At 46.3% G+C, this 22,408-nt stretch overlaps 1 protein-coding gene across 1 annotated transcript in view; it reads left to right on the forward strand.

The window, feature by feature from the left end:
• FHOD3 (formin homology 2 domain containing 3) overlaps positions 1-22,408 on the forward strand; it is a 383,665-nt gene that overhangs the window by 40,315 nt on the left and 320,942 nt on the right. The window contains exons 2-3 of the mRNA XM_081097145.1: positions 10,677-10,783; positions 19,701-19,765. Of these exons, the coding sequence (XP_080953271.1) occupies positions 10,677-10,783; positions 19,701-19,765 (172 nt within the window). The remainder of the gene's footprint in view (positions 1-10,676; positions 10,784-19,700; positions 19,766-22,408) is intronic.

Raw genomic sequence — 22,408 nt, forward strand, 5'->3', positions numbered from 1 at the left:
AGCAAGTAGATCAAATACTACATCAGAAACTACTTTAGATGAACATACTGAATAAATACCTTTATTAGAAAACTAAATTTTTCAGATTTGATTTTTTAAAAAAAGCTACATTCAACTTATAAGAGACACATCTTAAATCTGTGGGCACCAAATGTTGTCAGTAAAAAACTGGAAGAAGGTACACCATGGAGCACTAACCAGAAGAAGTGGTACAGACGTATTAGGAACAGATGACACAATCTCTGAGATCAGAAACATTGCTAGAGAAAAGGAAGAACTCTCATAGTGCTAAAGGAGTCAGTCCACTAGGGAATATAAATAAACAGACAAATAAATAAAATGTTGACAGAGTTAAAAGGAAAAATAGAAAAATGCACAGTTGTAGAGGGATATGAATACACTTCTCTCTATAGACAAGCAGATTAAAAGCAGTAAGGACAGCAGTAAGGACTGGCCAGCATGGCTCAGTTGGTTGGGCATCATCCTGTGCACCAAAAGGTTGCTGGTTCTACTCCAGGTCAAGGCACCTGCCCAGGTTGCAGGATTGATCCCCAGGAGGGTGTGCAGAAGGCAGCTGGATCAATGTTATGCTCTCACTTGGATGTTTCTCTCTCCCTCTCCCTTCTCTCTCTCTCTCTCTCAAAAAAAATAAAAAATAAAAAAATCAATAAACTATATTTTTAAAAAGCTCAAAAAAAATAAAAAAGCAGTAAGGACAGAAGAGACTTGAGGGTCCCTTTTAACAAACTCTGAAGCTGTGGAGTACACATTCTTTCCACTGGGTCACAGAATAAGTTTCAAGAAATTTTATAGAATTGATATCACACAGGATATATTTTCTGGCCATAAATTGAGCTAGAAATGAACAATAAAAAGATACTAGTAAATTTACAAATATTTGGAAATTATGCAATATACTTCTAAATAACCCACAGGTCAAGGAAGAAATTAAGAAGAAATTTCCAGTGAAATTTGGAAACTATTTTGGATCGAAGATGATGAATATATGGCATATCAGATTTGTGGGCTGCAGCTAAGCCCTAGTTAGAGGAAAATTCTAGTCTTAAATGTACAAAATTGAAAAGAAGAAGACAGAAAATCTTAAGATCTTAGACATTAGAAAAAAAAGTACCAGCATATTAATCATAAAGAATGTAGAAGGAAGGAAATAATAAAGATAAGAGTAGAAATTAATGAGATAGAAAACAAACTTAAAATAATGGAAAAGCAATGTAATCAAAAGTTGGTTCTTTCATAAGACTAATAAGTGAATAAAGAACTGATCCTAAACTGTTAGAGAAAGAAATGGGAAAGCACCAATTACCAATGTCAGGAATGAAAAGGGGGGCACCCCTACATTCTCAAGACACAAAAAGCTAGCTGTTATCTGTGGGCACATCAATGCACTTGTGGGATTTCAACTGCTGTGTTTTTATTCATGCCAAACCCCCAAATTTATTTTCCTATCATTGTCATCACTTGCTTTAGACATAACATGTAAAAACTAAAAATCCCAATTTTATCCCCTCTCCCTTCCCCTAGTAGCTGTTTGTCTAACGTTTCCCATGTTTGTAAAAGGTACCACTACTTATTAATTTGCTCAAGCAAGAAACTCAAGGTTTTGCCTCTCTCTGTTGGATACCTCCACATTTGATCAAATGCCACGTTGTTTGGACTTTTCCTTTCTCCCTCCCCTCTCTTTCCACTGCTTCTGTGATTGTCCCAGTGACCTTGAGATCACCCCCCCACCCACCATCCAGCAATGGTCTCTTCTTTTGCCTTCCCTTTCTGTCCCACCTTGCAAAGCTGGTCCTGCATGCATCTCTCTACAACCCTTTCACGGCTTCTGGTTGCCCTAGAATCAAGTCTAAAATCTAGGGGGGCCAGAAGGTTCCCCTCTGCAGCCCTTGACCTTCCTTCAGGCTTTTGCAGTAACTGACTCATTGTCCTCATGTCCCTGAACTCTCACCAGCTGTTGGTGATCTGTCCCATCCACAGCCCCGAGGGCCCTGGACCTGGGTGTCACACTCATGGCCCGCTCCCTGGGATGTGGCACAGTGGCTGGCCCAGAGGACGAGCACAGGAGAGGATCGGTAATTTGAGCGAGCGAATGAACAATAACGGATCAATAAGTATCCCGAACCTTAGTGCTGACATTTTTTTTCAACTTGGCTGAAGTGAAACAAAATGGGAAAAGGTACCTGTAAACATAAGTCAGTCTAGTCCAGCCTTTCTCAAGAGAGATGTTTAATGCATTTTTAGTTATTTATTTAATGATAAAAAGGTCTTTAAAAGAGTTCAAATATTTACCAGATTATCACACCCCCTCAGTTTAAGCTCTTAATAGGAGAAGTCTGGCCTTTGTCATTCCTGTAGAACTTGGCAGAAACTTTTGCCTTTAGTTGGTGAGCTGTGCAATTCTCTTGACTCAAATAAAAATGCAGGGCTTGATTTGGAAATTGCCTAAATCCGTTTTAGGATGTCGGTTCTCTCATTGGGGTTGGTGGCCACTAAGAACACAACTTATAAAGGTTTCTGAGGAACTGAAATCCAACTGCTTTCAGAATCAATGTAGTGATATTATTTCATAACCCATGCATGCTGCATCTTTAAAAATATCCTCACCGCTCACCCAAAAACATTTATGAAAGTATCTGCAATGTATATGTTGTTCCACATGGGCCCACAGGGATCGAAAACTATTAATATTATTTGTTGGGATGAGCCAACAGGACCTATTTTCTTCTGATGTCGTGTAAATTAGTTTCATTTGGTCTTTTTCTTCAGCAACCCAACCAAGTGTTACATGTATTTTTTGTACATGAAAAATGACTTCTGTATAGGAGCTGAATCATTTTTTATTGTGAATGTATTATAGACACAAAAGAGTAAACAGGAAGCATATATGTAGCTTGCAGGATAATGAAGTGAATGCTATGTCCTTGCTACCCATCTTAGGAAATGGCAGAGGGAAGCCATGGCATCTGTGCCCTCAACCTTGTCCCTCTGTGGTGGGCATTATGGGTGTGGGGGCACCTGGCCCACAAATGCGTGATAGTTGAGCCAGGGTTTTGTGTTCTTCAGAACCAGAAGGGACTCATGGCACTGCTTGCGGGAAAGCACTTTCCTAACCTCTTTTGCTTGTCAGTGAGGACCAGTTTCTTATCTCTGCTGCCTTTAGAAGGAACCAGAAAGTTGAAGGAAGCCACAGGCTTTATAGCTGCCTAGCAACAGAAGCACTGTTTGCGGGGGAAATGGGTGCAGCTCTCTGAGAACTGCCAAGTGGCACCTGCCGACCGCCTCTGTGTGCTCTCAAAGCCAGATGAGCCGAGGTGGGCGCTCAGGGGCTCACAGGGAACCCGGCCCTGGAGCTAGCCGGGTCCAAGCAGCCCTTCCCTCCTGAGCCGGGAGCAGGGCCATCTTCGTGGGTGTGTGACCAGTGCCACTGGTCAGAGGGCCCTGTGCTTGCAGTTGCTATCTCGAAAGTCTCCATACTGTGATCTTTGGATGTGTGTGTTGTAAGTGAAGGACAGCGAGACGATAAAACACTCTGGGGGTTGGAGCCACAACTCACCCTCCTGACCTCCCTAGAAGGGGCTCCCAGCTGACTGCTTTCCTACTCCCTGTGTTCCAGGCCTTTCCACCCAGCAGCCGCTGCTGTCCTCAGTCTGCACATGGGCTTGGGCTCCGGGAGGGGCCGGGGCAGTGCCAGGCGTGTGTGCTCTGTGGCATCTGAGGGCTGGGCATGCTGGTGGCATTCCTGCCTTGCGCTGGCAGTGTCATGGCACACTCAGAGGGCACCTTGGTGGGTGAGCCTCTCCGCCCCCCACTCTCCAGGCACCGAGCCCTTCGAGTGTGAAATTGCAATCCCTGCTGGCCACCTGTTCGCTGTGGGTCTTTCCTCAGGGGAAGGGGAGCAACAACCATACACTATTTCTTACAAGTCTATGGTCTACGGGTGGTCCTTCTGGTTTGGGCCAGTTGGACCGATTTCGGCTGGGCTCTCTGTGTCTGCCGTCGGCTGGAGGGGCACCTGTTGGCTTGCCAATCCGGATGCCTCCTGCAGAGTGTGGCCGTTGGCAGGCTGTCAGGAGGGCGGCGGGAGTGACCAGGCACCCTGGAGGCTGGCTAAGCCGGGCTTCTTCGTGTGCGGGCAGAGGTCCAAGAGCAGCAGGAGAGGACAGCCCGCCTCCGTGCACAAGTATCGCTCGAGTCTCCGCTCTGTCCCATCGGCTGCCTCATTGGCCAAAGTGAGGCACAGGCCAGCCCAACTTCCGGGAGTCCAGAAAGATCCACCCCTTGATGGAAAGAGCGGCAGGACCCATTGCGAGGGATGTGGGTTCAGGGACAGGAGGAACCACTGAAATGACATAAGCAAATGACATTTATTTGAGCATTTCTTTATTGTCGTTTCTTTCACCAATCAGCATATGTTTTCCCACTTCTGAACTATTACCAAAATGAGCTTAGTTCTCAACCTGTGGGTCGCGACCGCTTTGGCGGTCGAACGACCCTTTCACAGGGGTCGCCTAAGACCATCCTGCATATCAGATATTTACATTACGATTCATAACAGTAGCAACACTACAGTTATGAAGTAGCAACGAAAATAATTTTATGGTTGGGTCACAACATGAGGAACTGTATTTAAAGGGCCAGAAGGTTGAGAACCACTGGCTTAAAGGCTAGTCCTCGTGTGTGTTTATAGAATGGTTCCGCGTGAGTCTATTTCAGGGTCACAGTAAATTTTATTGCCGAGACGAAGGCCTGCTGTGGACCTGCTGCCAAGCCCAGGTAATCATTAAACCTCCCAGTAACATGCCGCTTCACTGGGTCAGGGAAAGAGAAGAATATATAAATCCAGACGTGACATCAGCCTTGTTTTAGATTAACACCCCCCCCCCCCCCACCACCGGATGAGGAGTCTGCCCTTTGTTTTTGAATGCAGTGTCTTCTCTGTAGGAGCGGTCTAAACCCCAAGTTGACCTTGTGCAACCTCTCTGCAAGGACGGGGGTGGGGGGGGGCTCTTTCCATGTCCCCAGAGATCAAGAGCCCATTTTCTTTTCTTACATATATGTTTATTGATTTCAGAGAGAAAAGGGAGAAGGAGAGAGAGATAGAAACATCAATGATGAGAATCGTTGACCGGCTGTCTCCTGCACGCACCCCCTCCCACCCCCCCAACTGGAGCCCACAACCCAGGCATGTGCCCTGACCAGAATCGAACCTGGGACCCTTCAGTCTGCAGGCCAACGCTCAATCACTGAGTCAAACCAGCCAGGGCGAGAGCACATGTTCATGGTTCGCTTTGACCTGGGAGGAGCCGCACAAAATTCCAGGATATTTGCATGGGTCCCTCCTCGTAGATCTGTGATCAATTCCCTCTAGAGCACCCTGCCCCCCACAGAATCTGTAAGTCTCTGGTTTACAGCCTGCAACCTGATCCCAAGTCTTCCTGCTCTGCCACCATCACTGCTCCCATACTTCCCTAAGGCCGCACTTTATAACGGCCCTGTAACATTATCTCCCCGCCTGGCTCCAGCGTTGTCTTATGTCCTGAAGTGCCCGCAGTGTCCTGGCCACTGAGCCTGGAGCCAAGAGAGGAGTGCAGGGGCCCTGCTGCCAGGGGCTCAGGGTTGACATGAAAATCATTGGAGTCAGGAAATTCCAGGGCCCTTAAGTCATCCGGGAAGACAGTTGACAGGAGAGGCCAAGGCAAGAGATCAGGTTGCCTCTAAGTGGGAGCTGAGGTTCCCGTCAGGAGCTGGTCTGGCAGGAGGTGTCTGAGCCTTCAGCCTGCAGGCAGAGTCTGGGTATTGCCGGCCGAATCTTTATAACGACCAGCTGGGAGCTAACATCCCTCACTGCCTCTTCACCCGGCTGTACTCGTTTGTAACTGCTATTAGGTATCCCCGCCAAGTCTGAAGAATTCATTTAGTGTCCCTATCAATTGGTTTGTAAAAACGATACTTCAAGCGCCCTGGCCGGGAGGCTCAGTTGGTTGGAGCGTTGTCCCGTTCACCAAAAGGTTGCTGGTTTGATCCCTGGTCCAGGCACATACGGGAGGCAACCGATCAATGGTTCTCTCTCATGTCAATGCTTCTCTCTCTCTCTTTTCCCCCTTCTCTCCCCTCTAAAAAAAAAATAAAAATCAAAAAATCAATTAACATATCCTTGGGTGAGGATTAAAAAATACCTAAAACCTCTCCCCAAAATATTGACACAATTTTTCAACGTGTCAGTCCAGCAAGGAAGCCATTTCTTCTAACTCCTTGGCTCATGTGATGGTTTAAATATTAAGCTCGCCTGTCTCGGGTGTCACGTTGAGGTGGGATTTGGATCACAGGATGGGGGTGGGCAGTGTGTGTCGATTCCTTTGGTGTCTTCACAGGCAGCCGTGTTGCTGGGATCCCTCTGGTGCCCACGTGTCTGGGCTCCCCAAAGGCGGGGGTATCTGACCTTGCTCCCTTGCTGTAGCCCTGCCATGAGGACTCCACATATACACTTCTTGAGGGGCCAAAAGGCACATACATAGTCACATTTTCTGTTTTAGTTGAAGGACTTGCGAGCACAGATGGCTAAACTATTAGGCAGGGGCAGCGGGGTTGTGTGACACTGGCCTGGGAAGTAGTGACAGCCTGTCTCCGGAAGGGGGACCAGGGCGGTTTTATGGAGGATGCTTGGGTCACGGAGGCTGTGGCTGCTAATTATAGAGGAGGAATAGAACTGTGGGTGAACTTCCACACATTTGGACAGTTGGTTTAAAATGGCTTTTTGTTCTCTTCTGTGTCATTCTTACTCAAGAAAATGATCTTTGAGGGAAGGAAGCATTTATATGTTTCTTGGTGCCCAGCCTGTGCCTGACATATCATTTGGTTGAAATTGACCTATGGAAATGGTCATGGCTAATGCGGCCCTGAATGTGAGGAGAGGCGTGAGGAGAATAGGCGGTTCTGCTGTTTCGGGATTCTGCTGTCAGAGGCTGAGAGGTGTGGGGCTTCCTGTTGTGGTCCAGGGCTGGCTGGGAGCGTGGGGGGCCAGGGTGAGTGTTGAGGAAAACCAGATATTCACCTTGGCTGGCTGGGAATAACATCGGAAGGGCCTGTGTGGAGATGATGTGCCAGAGAGCCAGAGTTGCCATAAGGGCTGCATCTGCCACTAGGAATCCCCACTTCCCCCTAACTAAGAACAGCATAGGGCTGGAGTGGAGGTGGAGAGGGCTGCAAGCCTTTCATGCACCCCCTACTGTCTCCACCTTAGGCACCTCAAATTAGCGACCTGGGAGGGTCAGAAGCAGAGTGTGCTGGAGTGGGCCTGGGGGGCTGGAGAGGGCTGGTGGGTATTCTCCGAGGTTCTGTGAGCCAGCTGTTCAATATAGCTATTATTAAAGATTTAAGGATATACGTGTACAATTAATAAGTTCTATTAAAAATGAAGATAATAAAGATAATAAGGTACAAACTTCCAGTTATAAAATAAACAAGTCACTGGGATGTAATGTACAGCCCGTTGAATATAGTCAGTAACATCATGATAACTTTGTACGGTGACTGATGGTTACTAGACTGATTATGGTGATCGCATCATACATTATATTAATGTCGAATCACTATGTTGTGCACCTGAAACTAATATCAGATTGTTTGCCAACTATACTCTCGTAAAAACAACAAAAAATAAAGATAATAATAGCAACTCAAAACATGTCACTTCCTAAATGTTTTATTACATTTTACTGCTCCTCATCCTTTTGAGGTTTCTGACATCTCTTGTACCTGATAAACATACCATATACTGGTTAGTTGCTGCACATCAGTGACTTCACGCCGCTGGCTGACATGGGCCGCGGTGGGAGAATTTACACCACATACCAGTGCACAGGCTGTCCCTATCCCCCTGGGCTCTCGCCGGGCCTGCGGGTGGACTACAGAATGACTCAGACCCCCTCGGGGAGAGGCAGAAACGCTTTACCCCAACGGTGGGGAACGTCCAGCCCTCGGGCCATATTAGGCCTTGGAAGGACCTAGGTCTGGTCCTGCCAAGACTTTAGGGGTGAGTTAATTAAATGTCTGACCAAATATAGCAGGCTAATTTTTAAGTTGATAATTTTGTATGGCCCGTGAATGATGTAATAAATACCCAAATGGCCCTTGGCAGAAAAAAGGTTCCCAACCCCTGGTCTACCCAAAAGCTTTCTCTGGCTTCACCTGTTTCTAGGGGCTGAAGCCCAAGAAATTGTTATGGCCTAAAGGGCTTTCATTACCCCCACCTTCTAGGCTGTTGATTACATGTGGGATTAAAAATAAACAAATGTGCGGATACTATCAACACAACAGATCAAGTAGCTTTCTTAGTTAACAACATCTGTAGGAGTTAAAAGCAAGAATGAGCAGCTGTGAGTCCAGCCGTCCACATGGTCAGTGTGTATGTTAGCAGGTCCAGGGTCTCATGGAATTTTCCACCTGGGAAGGATAAAGTCGGATTTCAGTCCTCAGGAGACCCTGGGCCTAGGAGATGCCTCTGCAGGAAACCATTCCTGGCTGCTGGTTCCACAGGTGGTGGGAGCAGATCCCTGTGTGTTTCCCCAAAACCGTGGGTGCACATCTGACACCTCAGAACCATGAATTTGGCCAATTTGATTCCTGGGTTAAATGCTGTCTCGGATCAGATGATCCGTCTGTGCCAGTCAAGAATGCTGACCCTCACCAGCACGCCCTTAGAGGAACAGTTTGTTATTAGAGAAATCAAACAAGTGAATCAAATAGGATTAACCCCTTTAAACAATTTAACTAGGTGTTTCTTACAAATAACAAAGAACAAATTCCTTTCAATTTGTTGAGGATAACCAGAAACACGGACCTGCCCGGTCTCTAATTGAAAAAAACAACTAAAAAAAAAAACCCACCAAAAAAACACACAACACAACCCTCATCAAACTGTAAAGTTTAAAATCTGTGTAATCTAATGTAAGTTCTATTTCATTAAAGTTGATTTTCCAAAAAAAAAAGAAAAAAAAAAGTAAAAGGATCAGCAGCCTCTTAGAAGTGCTCATTCTAGACAAGAAGATAGTCTCAGTTCTCTTGTTGGGGATAATAAGCATAGCTTTTCTATCAAGAGACTAATTCCTTGTTTGAAATCTCACTGCGGAAGTATTATCACATGTTTATTTAGTTATTTTAAAGTAGCCACATGTTCCCCTCTGTTTTTCCCCAACCGCCTGTCATTTTGAAATAAGAGCCTAACTCAGCAAGTAGGTGAATAAAAAGAGCCACCCTACAGACTGAGAAATCAAGCATGCAGTTATACATTTGGGCTTCCTCATCATGTCAGTTTAATCTTTGGTAAAATTATTTCCCTTTATTTTTATGTGTCTTGATCATTGTAAATGTCATGTGATGCTGCTGTAACAATCAACCTCAGAATCTTCACAACTCACTGCCACAGAGGCTCGTGTCTTGCTCGTTTTGGTTCAGTGGAGGCGGGGTAGCGAAGGGCTCTGTTTTGTGCAGCGATTCGGGAACCTGGGGCTCTGGTGGATTCTAGACTTTGGAGTCCCCCGCTGGCCCCTCTGCATCTGGCCGCAGGCAGGAGATGAAAAGTGGGACGTTGTGCAAGGGTGTTGTGGCCAGGGGCGTTGGGGGCCTTGTTCGCTTTCACTCACATTCCATTGGTCGGTACTCAGTTTCACAGCTGAAAACTGACTATAAGGCTGGGATATGTGGTCTGTGTGTCCAGGAGGGAAAGGGAAGGGGGTTGACAAACACATGGCACACCAGTGGAACACTCAGATGCCTTAGCTATAGATGGCAAGATTGATATTTGTAAGGCCTTCGTAGATCTCAGGCCATAGGAAGGATCAGAACTTAGTGGTTGAGCGCATGATCTTGAGTCAAACGGCTGGTATCCAAATCCCAGCTCCATCAATACCAGATGGGGCATCTCTTAGTTTCTCTCTATGCCTCAGTTTTTTCATCTGTAAAGGGGGGATAATAATAGAAGTACGGTCCATGTCAGAAGCAAATGAAGCAACATAGGCAAAATGCTTAGAATTATGCATGAACGTAATAACAAATAAGTATTTGTTAAATACATTTAAAAAAACTGAGACTAGTAACCGGGGATCTCAGCCCCTCTGTGGTATGTTGTGATTTGGGTATGTTGTCATCCAAATGGAGAACGTTTCTTTTAGCTCAGTTGTTTATTGAGCAGCTATTGCTTGTACCGTGCCAAGCATGACAGAATCTGAGTACGCAGGCTTCTCCCTGAATCAAAGGAAACAACATGTTTTCCCATCAAATTTGCCTTTGAAACTCTGGGACTCTTAATCCACGTTCACACCAGCATTGTGATCTTGGTTCCCACTCCCCACATCCATAGATTCTCCTGGGCCCCTCAGAGTGCAAAGTGGCACTGGCCCAAAGGGCTCCTTCTCCACCCCCATCGACATCCATTGGGCCCTGTCAAGGCCACTCCCTTACTAGGTGTCGTATCTGTCCACTCGGTAGGCAGTCTGCTTCCAATCTACTCACAGGAACACACTACCTCCTCCAACTATGATCTGCACTTCAGAATAATGCTTGATTAAAAGCCCACATGGGGCAACATGCAGTGACTGCTCCATGCAGAGTCCCCCTCCTAGGAGCCGGCTGGGCTGACCAGGCTCTTTCTCTTGCAGCTCGACGACTGCACGCTGCAGCTCTCCCACAATGGCACCTACCTGGACCTGGAAGCCACCCTGGCAGAGCAGCGGGACGAGCTAGAAGGCTTCCAGGATGACGCTGGGTAAGAGCCACAATTGTCCCTGCTGACTGGTCCTGATCTCCCAAGAAATGAGGGGAGGGGCCCTGAAATATTTTGGAGAAACCTTTGGCCTTCTCTTCACTCGCAGTCACACAAAAAGAAGGGAGATGCAAGTGACACCTGTAGTCACAGCACTCTTTTGCATTTTGAGTAACTCATTTTTTTAAATAAAAATTTTATTACAGTTGACATTCAATATTAGTGTTAGGTATACAGCACAGTGGTTAAACATTTACGTAACTTACAAGATGATCCCCCGATGAGTCTAGTCCCTACCTGACACCACCTATTTGAGTAACTCTTCTTGACAAGGCTACTCAGGGGCAGGAGCATTTCTGGTATAGTTTAATTAAGCATATGGTATTTACATCCTGTTCTCTTTCTCTTAAGCCAAATATAACTACATTAATTTTTTTAAGATTTTAGTGGGTTGACAATTGTTTTAAACATTGTTTTTACTGACAACTCATTGGATATATAGTTTTCTTGCCAGATGCCCTAGTAGATCATGTTATATTATATCATCTTTTGAACTCATTACAGTGGAAAAAAACAATTATTATGTTAACTAACATCAAATCACTTTGTGCCTATCTAGAATTGCTTAATACTTCTGATTGCTCAGTCTGAATAAAGCAACACACATACAAAATCAAAGATGTGTCCAGAAAATAAAATCTCTGTAGGAATATACTTATACCATCAACCATTCCTATAGTTATTAGATTACTAGAGGCTCGGTGCATGAAATTTGTGCACTTGGCGGGGTGGGGGGCGGGGAGTCCCTCAGCCTGGCCTGTGCCCTCTGGCCCGTTTCTGCGGGGAGCGGGCCTAAGCCATCAGTCTGACATCCTTAGCGCTGCTGCAGAGGTGGGAGAGGCGCCTGCCACCGCCTCTGTGCTCACCAGCTCTGAGCAGCGCTCCCCCTGTGGGAGCGCATTGACCACCAGAGGGCAGCTCCTGTGTTGAGCATCTGCCCCCTGGTGGTCAGTGCAGCCCTCTGCCTTCTTCTCTATCCCTCATCCATCTTGAGCCATGTATATCTCTGATTTTATCACCTTCCTCCTTAGAAAACTTCAGGGGCTCTCTGTTGCTTTCCCAATAATACCCAGCTATTTTGATCTGGTTGTCAGAGACCTCCCCAACTGTTGTTTAGACATTACCTTGCTTGAGTTAAAAATATATTACTGTCAGATAAATATTTTCAGAGAATACTAAGTTTTCAGGAACAGCTCAAGGAAAAAAATGGGAACCTGTTAGTGTTAGTCTCCTACTTGACTCCACGATGTATTGATGACTTCCTGGATTTCCCCTGTTTTATTACAATTTATGGTCCATTTCCCCTAATTGTCCCTCTGCTGCTAAAACTCTACGAGGTCAGAACTAGACCTGTCTGACTATCCAGTGCCTAGCATTTTCTCAACACCTTATAGGCACTGAGTTAACTCTGGTGGCCGGTAAATGAGAGGATCCCAGGATGGATTCCTGAATATCATGACCATGAGCACCAAGAAAACCAGGGTCCTTGGTGGGAACCAGTAAGGTTCTGTGAGGAAACCTTTCCTATCTCTGGAGTGGTTCCCAGGGCCACACCAGCAGTGCGTGGGGAAACACCTGGAATTTGCCTTCGGCTGTACACACGTGAGGGCTGTCATTATTAGCTCACATCAGATTCTACTCATCATCACTTAAAAAATGACTGTACAGGCATGCCTCATTCTACTGTGCTTCATGGATGTTGCCTTTCTTATAAACCGAAGGCAAGGTCCTTACTCACTTTATTGCAAGTCTTGTTTTATTGCAAGGCTCTTATTGCCTTGGTCTGGAACCAAACCCACAGTATCCTCCAGGCTTGTGTGTATTCCTCCACCATCCCAGGAGCATCTGGGCAAAGGCACTTTAGGTTCTACTGAGGATGTACATTCACACCTTTGGTGACATGAGGGTGGTTCATGCAAGGACACCTTTAGTCCCAGGTTAAAACACTGGCTGTGGTTGAAACAGCACCAACCTCACAGCAGAGAGGACGCATCTGCTGCCATCCTCTGGCCCTGGCCTACAGCTCGCTCTGTCAACACCAGCATCAGGAGCTGGAGGCTTCTCCCTAAAGAGCCAGGGCCCTGCTGCTAAGTCAGCAGAGTAGATCTTGGCTTCCTTTCTTCCTTTGTTCCCTTCTGAATCATCACCTGGCCTTGGGCCCATGGTCCTTGACCACATTTCTGCACCCTAACAGCATGCGATGCTGGGGAAATGAATGATGGCGGGAAGGCAGGACTCACGGCATGGGCGACTGCAAACAGGGGAAGGTAGCCCTAAAGCTTTGGGTAGCTGCGCATTTGACAGGTGTGCCACAACTCACCCCGGGGCAGGTTTTATGGCTTTGAAATAGTCTTCATTTGTGGTGCCCTACCTCTCATCTTTTGGAATGTACGCAGGATGACTTTCTCTTTGTCCAGAAGAGCGTGAAGAAGCCACACTCTTTACTGCTCTCTGATGGGGAAGCCCCTCTGTCCCTGGCCTGGATTGCAGAAGACATGCCAGGATTGGCTGTCCTGGCACTGCCAGCGCACCCCGGCCACTCCCAGGCTATTGACCACCACTGAGTGCTGGCAGGGCTGGCTTGGAGCAGCCTACAGGCTGAGCCCTCCTGCACAGGTGAGAGGTGTCCATGCACATCTGCAGCCTCACTTGCCCTGAGCATCCCTCCGAGGTCCTTTCCGGGAAGCGTGGCATTTGGCGGAGTCTGGGTGCCTGCGAAGTCATGTCTCCCACGGATGGGAGTTAAAATATAATTTCTTCCTAGTTAACAATTGCCCCTTATAGGCACGAAGAGGTCAAATGAAATCGCATTCTTCTCTTGATTTCTTTGTGTAAATCATGGCAAAATATTCCCTAATGAGACCATCTGATGGAGACACGGGACCAGCTATGGGAAAATGATGGTGTTTTCCACACAATGTGCTCGGAGTGAATTTTCCTTGCTGGAGGAGCTTGTTTCTTTGTTCTCGTTCATTGCCCTGCTCTTTTATGCCAGGACTAAAAATTAACTCACCCCTTGTTTAGAATGATCACTCAAGCTATGGCTAAAGGGAGAAGAGGGGAAAGACCTTCAGAAGTGGAAGGACAAAGCAATTATTCTGCTGCAGAGGGAGCCAGGCCTAGTCAGTGCCTTCCAAAGGCCAGGGAAGTTAGTAGCGGAAACAGGAGCCCCGAAGCCTCTAATGATTATGCCTGACCCTGCCATAGTGTGACCTGGCGAGCCCAGTTCCCTCCCTGTGTCAGCAGGGATTCCAGCAGGGCCTCTGGCATCCGAGGAGAGCATAGTACAGGGCAGTGTAGCCTAGTGGTCAGGGGCATGGGCCTTGTGCTGAGTCTCGTGGCTATGTGGCCGGCTGGTTGGGCCCCTTTTAAAGAGCTTTACCAGGAGCCCCACCAGCAACTTCCACATCCAGTTCACTGAGGACAGCTGTGTCATGTGGCCACTCTTGGGGGCCAAGGGGACTGGAGAAGGTGGTTTTTAGGTGGGTATGATGTCACCTCAAACAAAATTGGGTTCTTTTGATGAGACAAAAGGGGAAAATGGAAATTGGGTAGGTAACCAGCAGGGTGTGCCTCAGCAAGAAGAGAGAAAATTTCAAAGACCGGGCAGTTAACACCATGCCCACCACAGAGAAGCCAAGTTTCGAGAGGACCAAGGTCAGGCCAGGGTGTTGTAGGAGGTTTAGGGAGAGAGGAAGCAGAATAGTTGTGGGTGGGGGAGAAAATGGAGGAGTGAGAAGGGGAGGCCGCAGGATGGCCCCAGAGCTGGGAGCTGTGAAGGTGTTCAACCAAGGTTTCTTTCCCATTAGGGGCACCTGGGGATGAAAGGCTAAAACTTTAAAAATCTTAGAAGAAAATAGGAGCAGGTTTTCATTTCTTAGGTATGTCATCAAATACGTAATATTATTTTCCCACTTTACTGACAAGGAAGCTGGGGCTCAGAGAGGCTACGTAACTTGTCCAAGATCATACAGCTGGCTTCAGCATCTATGCTTTTCACCTCTACTGTCTACTAGGAAAGACCAGAATGCCTCTGGAGATGAATATAGTAGCCACTGGCTCTCTTGAACTTGAAGTTTTTGAGCAAATAATCTGAGCTAACACTATCTTTTCACGTGCTGATGACTAATTCAAATCCTTCTTTAGCTCTTTATCCCTCAGCCAGAACACTGGCTGCATCTCATCGCTCCAGAAGCTTAGTAAAAGGAAGCATATTCCTGGGGCAGCTGCTGAGCAGGTCCTAATTTCTGCTTCTGCCACACGGTCAAACATGTTTTCTACTCTTGATCGAAATCATAGTTTAGTTCTAATTTGAGTGGAGGAATGCTTGGGGCATTAATTCTGCTGTTGGTTGCAAGAAAAAGTCATCAAGTCTTTGGCTGCATGCCATTTAATAAATTAATGTATGCACTTGCTCTTATAGCCACAAAAAGACTTCATATATTATTCTTGTAAAAATACTTGAGCCTGACCAGAGTGGCTCAGTGGTTGAGCATTGACCTATGAACTAGGAGGTCATGGTTCAATTCCTGGTCATGGCACATGCCCGGGTTATGGGCTCAATCCCCAGTAGGAGGCGTGTAGGAGGCAGCTGATCAATGATTCTCTCTCATCATTGATGTTTCTCTCCCTCTCCTATCCTCTCTGAAATCAATAAAAATATATTAAAAATAAATAAATAAAAATATTCTCTTGAGAGACTGAGGCAGAACTGAAACATGGTGTCTGGGAGACTTACTTGGTTAAACCAGCCCTCTTCCCCGCTCCCCCTTCCCCGGCTCCCACCCCAAGGCCATAGGCATGGTTGTAGGAGAAACTTGGTGGATTCTGAGAAGCCAGGAAGTTTTGGAAAGTTCCTTCACCAGCAGCACCCTCATATCGCTGGCATGTTTGCCTTGATTGGAGTTCCCTTGAATTGAGTGTCTATTTTAGATAGTTTCCTTGTCACTTGGGTAGCACTGGCCTTGGGTGTGGGCACTTGATTGGCTGTGGCTGATCTCCAAAGTGGTGATGTTTCCCTGGCAGTGGCTGTGCTGATAGGAATGGAATCTGACTCTCCCTGGGGAGTTTCAGGTCAAATTAAATTGCTTCTGCCTTGGGGTCACCCTGCTGCAAGCGTTCGGATTCAGAAGGAGGGGGCAGCTGTGAAACAGATACAGCATGTCAGTATCAGGGAGGAAAAGATCACTCAAGTGTTTATGCCGAATCCACTGATTTTTGGAACATGGAAGCTCCATGAAGGCAGATACCAAAGTTGGTATTAAGGTTCTCTAGAGAATAGAACCAACAAGGTATCGATTACCCATCTAATCTTTCTAATCTAATCCATCTGGTCTACCCAGTATATCTAGAGAGGTTTATTTTAAGTAATTGGCTCACTCCATTGTGGCGACTGGCAAGTCTGAAATCTGTGGAGTGGGCCAGCGGGGTGGAAATTCAGGTAAGAACTGATGTTATAGTCTGGAGTCCAAAACCTGCAGGTCAGGCAGGGTCTCCGCGTTGCTGCTGCCTTGAGGCAGAGCGTGCATCGTGCATCTCATATAGAGTGGAATGAGGGAGTAGATGAAGGAGGACCCACCAGGGAGGTGATGGGAGCACAGGCTCTGGGTTGCACTGCCTGGGTTGAATCTGAGCTCGTCGCTTTCTAGCTGTGTGACTTCAGCTATGTTGCTTAACCCTTTTGGGCCTCAATTTCTTCATTTTAAAAATGGCAATGATGTTACCTATTTTATAGGAGTTTTTTGAAGATCAAATCTGTATAAAGTACTTAGACTCTTGTTGGGCATGCAATAAGCATTCTATGAAGATTAACAACTGTTATGAATATTATTTTCCAAACCCAAACTGACATAGTATCCCACTGGGGGCAGGGGGAAATCTACCCATGATTATTTAATTTTCCTTTGAAAGTTTTAGCCATGAAACAGAAGATAAGTGCATACTTCCTACAAAAAGCCTGGGGATAAAATGATTATTTTTAATAGATGACATGATTATGCCCATAAAAGAATTGGCCCAAGGGTTTTTAGAATCAATAACAGCAGTGAGATGGCCATGTACAAAGGAAATGCATGAAAATCAACTTTCCTCTAATACTAATATATCAGCATTAATCAAATTTAAAGGCATTTTATGATGGATGTCCTTTATACATTGATATTTAATATATATAAATAAAACATTAAACTTCCTGTAATCCTTAAAGTCTTAGGAGAAACCTTATTTTGTCCTGTTTATTATTTTCATAATTTGGTTTGGCAATATTTTCTTAGATTTTTGCATTTTAATTTGTATGTGTGTCCTCTTTAATAGATTTTAGCACTGAGGTTAAACCACTAAAAAAAGTGGAGAGGTTGTATAGTGAGGCAGCTGTACAGCAAAAGGCAGAATGCGGCTGGTGACTGTGGAGCCAGACACTCTGCCTTCAGGCCCGATTCGATTTCCACCAGCCCTCTGACTTTATGGAGGTTACGTCATTTCTACAGGCTTTGCTTTCCTCGTCTGTAAAACGGGCACAGTGATGGTACCCACATCGAAGATGGGAGAAAGTGGAGGTGGGTGAGGGAGGGGTGGGAGATGAAGGACACCTTCTGGGGACCTGCCTGCACTCACCACCACTTGTCTCTGCCTTGGCCGGCTCTCTCCTCTGCCAGTAGCTCCTGGGATTTGGCGCCTCAACCCCTTAGGCAGCTTCTATAGACCTTGGCTCTATTCTGAGAATTTCCACAGCGATTCCTCCCATCTCAGGGTTTTGTGTAGAGGGGCAGACAGGGAAGGAGGTACAGAATTGGAATGATAAGAGAGAAAACTACTACAAAATAGGCCTTTTTTGTTCTGTGGTCTCTTAAGTTCCACCAGGGTTTGGCTTAACCTGTCCGATTGCCTGGTTTCTCAAGGCACAAGCACAGGAGGCACGGCCCCTCAGAGTGGCTGGCCTGCCAGGGCCGCCTCCGAGACTGTCCTGGTTTTCATGAAGGCGCCGGGAATCCTAGGGCGACAGCCCCACGCTCTCACTGGGGGACTGCAGAATTCTCTGGGAAAACTTAAGCGCTTCCTTAAAATGTGACTTTGCAGTTGTTTGAAGATAAAAGTGAGGGCCCTTTGAACTTTCCAGAACTTGAGGTATTCTGAACTGTTTCCCCGGCCACCCCTGCTTCCCCACTCGGGGCATCCGAAGCATGTGCTCTGCCTCCCGTCGTCTGGTATTCATCATCGACTCCTAATGCTGATAACATGGGCCATGGACTGATGGTGCTCCAGGTTTGTCTTCCTCCTGGTTGGGGCCTGGCTCCCCTCAGGGCTTCCGCAGTCTCTGCTCCAGCTCTGGGGGAGGCTCCCACTGAGGACCACCCCCCCTCTTCCCCCCGCACCTCCCCCCCCCTTTTCCAGCAGTTCACAAAGAAGGCTGGTCGATCAATGATTGAGCTCAGGGCACCAACTGAAACTTTCTTCCTGGTACCGTCACAGGAATTGAAAGAGTGTCAACACCAGGATTGTGAGAGAGAAAACCATTGTGTGTGTGAGGAAGAAAGTTTTGAAGAAGTCTGCCCTCCTAGGAATCTCAAATCCATCTTCTGAAGATGGGTCAAGGGCTGTGGATTCGTTGTAAGCTCCTTGAGACTAGTGCCTTGCAAACAGCATATGTAAATCAATCAAATGAACAAAGTGGGAAGGGGAAGGGGGAGCCCCGGGGATTTGAAGGGACCGGATGCAGGTTCTCTACCTACAAGCAGCTGCAGGGCGGGAGGCCACTGCATGCTTTTGTAGGACTATGCAGCTGGCTTTCCTTTCTCCTTTAAAAGAATAAAAAAACAACCTTTGACACCATACTTTCCCTGCTGATCTGGTCTCAAGCATAAGAAATAGAATTGTTTCATTGATGACGATGAATCCATAATCACAATGTTAACAGTGTGCCTGGTGAGATGTCTGTTCCCGTCCCCTCCAACACAACCGTAAAACCAGGAGTTACTGCCAGACTCCTTTACAAAGGAAGCCCTGATGGGCAGGGGTGAGAGGCCAGAAGAGTAATGGAAGGGCAGTTCAGCCACCAAGAACCCCAGCGGCTTCCCTGCTCCATGCTGGTGGGCTGGCTCCGTTTACCTCTGCCCATTGGCTTCCGCTTTCTCCCAGTCTCAAAGCCTTTGCTACCCCCAGGTAGCCAGGACTCACGTTTCTTCCCATTTATCATCTTCTCTGTCACCTGCTCAGTGCTGTAGTCCTCCTTTGCATAACGTGGGATGAGCCCTGGTGGGAACAGAATTGGGGAGGGGCCAGCTCTTTGCTTCCTCATAAGGAATGAAGTGAGAAGGAAACAAAGGTGAAGCGAGGTGTGTACATTGGAGTTCCCAATAATAAATAGCCTATAAGCTCTTTGGTGGATTCTCAGCTTCCTGGAAAGGATAAGAACCCAGTAGTCTTGAATTGATACACAGCAAAGCAGCTCTTTCGGATTCCCCCACTGCATATGCCCTTTCCTATATCCAGAAAAATGTAAAAATAGCCATGGGAATGATCAGGCCGATTTGGGTTGTTACATTCCTGGGACTTCACTTTATGGGCACAGATTTGAAAATTTTCCCAACATGGTCAAGCATGAGAACACGCAAACTCTGTGGATGGAATGAGTTGACCGGGTTTGGCAATAAAATGCGTGTGTCAATCCAACAGAGTCAAACTTTATTATTTTCTGGAAAGCCCTGTGACATCACATTATTCCAGGAGAGATTCTTGTTCTGTTTGGGTCCCTGCTTATCTGGAGTCTCTGTCTGGTGGATGTGTCGGAACCTTCGAGTGGATTGTCGGCATCTAGGCTTCTCGCTGACTCCTCTGATGCCCGTGTGTGTTTTCTCTCCATTAGGCGGGGCAAGAAGCACAGCATCATCCTGAGGACACAACTGTCCGTGAGGGTCCACGCCTGTATCGGTGAGTGACATGTGTAGATGGGGATGCTTGCCATCCACCTTCGTGATTAAACATGTGATGAGAAATGCCACTCCTGGGAATGAATAGCCACTCTTGGTTGGGTTAGCTCCTGTCATTGGATCATCAAGTTTTTAGTGAAATAATTCTTAGCAGTCGTTTTTTGAAGCCCTGCTCTGCCTGATCCCTTTGTTGTCTGGTTAGTGAATAGAGCTGGCGGTAAGACATTGCTGCTGAGGTTCCTTCTGGTGATGCTGGGAGAGATGAAGGTCTTCCTGGGGGCTGTGCCAGTGTGAAATCTCCTGCCAGTGAAATGCCTGCCATGTGCTTCCTGGTGGGTCTGCAAAGTTACCTGGACAGGAGTGAGGTCTGAGATATGGTTTTTGGTCAGGTGATTGAAAGGGAAACTCAGGTCAGGGCAGGGTGGGCACATGTGGATGCTGAGTAATACGGTGATGCACGTACTTCTGGCTGAGGATGGCTGGCCTGCGGTCACTCGGGAACCCCATCGGGCTGTTCCTGCAGCCATTGATTTTCTTCCAGACCCACTGGTTTCCCAACCAACACACAAGGGTTGAATGGCGATGAAAGGAATTATTTATGCAAACTAGACAATCTCTACGTAAAGCGTTTCTGAAACTGGCTTGGTTTCCTCCTGGCATTGGGCCACATTGAGGCAAGTATGTAATATAGAAAGAAAAAAAGGAGCTAATTTTACTTTATGCATAGAAGTCCTCCATATCTGAGTAATTTCACTATTACTGAATATACACTGTGGTCTTAATTCAGGCCTCTAATTAGGAGAGGGTAAGTCATCCTGTAGAGGCGCATTCTGCACCTGGAGTGTGGTGTGTGTGGGTGGAGTGGGAGGAATCATTTCTGGTCCCTTCTCCTTCCTGTATCCCTGCTGGAAGGGATGGGGCGAGGGAGCAGCGGGATGTGGAGGGAAATCCGTGTCATTTTCCTTCAGTTGGTGTTAGGGATGGTGGAGATGCAAGTGCCTGGGGTGACAACCTTTGTCTAACTCTGTGTCCAGAGTAACTGTGCAGCTGACTCATAAAGCTCAGGAGGGTTTGTAATCATTTTGGAAGCAAAGTAAGATCTGTAGGACCTTCAGCCAACATTAACTGTTTGCTTCTCAACTGCCTGTAACATTGAGCGACCACACACAACCCATGTATGTGCACTTGATTATATTTAATTGGTTACACTTTTCCATTTATTTCACATGTATAAATCATGTCTACCTGTAGAAAAGGCCTATGATTCTTTTGGATAAACTCTCCCCTATCCCAATGAAGTATCTAGAGCAAATTCAGTCACTTATGTGCTGAACTGTTTAAAGTTCAATATTGGTTGAAATATAACTGGTTAACAGTAGGACTTGGGGCATGAGCATGAATTCGCATTTCCCAGAAATAATAAGGCAGTGGAAAGCAGATTTATACTAAAATGGGCTTGTTAAATATCCTAATGAGCTAGCTCCTTGAAGAAAATTCACGCTTTTGTAGTAAGGGCTGACATATTTTAGTGTAGGAGTTTTCTAATTTGCTGCCATGTTATTGACTCACTGCATTAATTGATGTATTCCATAGTCCCATGTAATGCACATACTAGTAAAACCCGTATCTTATCCCTGTGGCATGCTGAGCACCTCTGGCCAGTCCAGCCCACTCTCTCCCAGGACACTCAGGACTTTTTGCTCCAGGGGGTGAACTGGGTGCATACGGGGCCAGTGTGTTTGTTCCAAACCTTCTCAAGCCAATTGCACTTGCTATTGGAATTTTGTCATTCACTGAAATGGTAACACAAATATTTTATAATGTGAGTGTAAAAAGTCATTGCTTTGAAAGTTCATTGACTATTTTGGAAAATAATCAAAATTAGTACAAAAGCCTTTCTGTCAACATAAGTGGGTTGTGACAAGTACACAAGGTGTGAGAATGTTGTAAAAATGTAGGTTTCTACCTTGGCCAGTGTGGCTTAGTTGGTTGGGCATTGCCCTGTGCACTGAGAGGTCACTGGTTCAATTCTCGGTCAGGGCACATGCCCGGGTTGTGGGCTTGATCCCCAGGAAGGAGTGTGCAGTAAGCAGCCAATTGATGTTTTGCTCACATCTATGTTTCTCTCTTTCTCCCTTCCCCTTCCTCACTCTCTAAAAAATCAATAAAGAATCTTAAAAAATAAAAATAAATAAAAATGTAGGATTCTGCCCTGGCTGCTGTGGCTCAGTGGTTGAGCGTTGTCCCATGCACCAAGAGGTCATTGGTTTGATTCCTGGTCAGGACACAAGCCCTGCTTTCAAGCTTGATTCTCAGTGGGGATCATGCAGGAGGCAGTAAATCGATGTTTCTCTCTCATGGATGTGTCTATCTTTCCCTCTCCCTTCCTTTCTCTCTAAAATCAATAAAAACACGTTTTAAAAAATGTAGGATTCGAGTCTTCACAAGTATTTTTATTCTTGCTTGACTTCAAAGAAGCTGAGATGGGAAATCATAGACTATGTTATTGGAGTGGTTCATGAAAGAAGGTCCACGTAGAGTTCCAGGTAGTAGATCCTTAATCATAGAAACATCATCGTCCAAAACAGGGTATGTAAGTGTGTCCCCTTATGTGCTATAAACAGGATGACCAGCTGTGGCTCAT

The sequence above is a fragment of the Myotis nattereri genome (assembly GCF_964212035.1).
Source record: "Myotis nattereri genome assembly, chromosome: 8".
Taxonomy (NCBI): domain Eukaryota; kingdom Metazoa; phylum Chordata; class Mammalia; order Chiroptera; family Vespertilionidae; genus Myotis; species Myotis nattereri.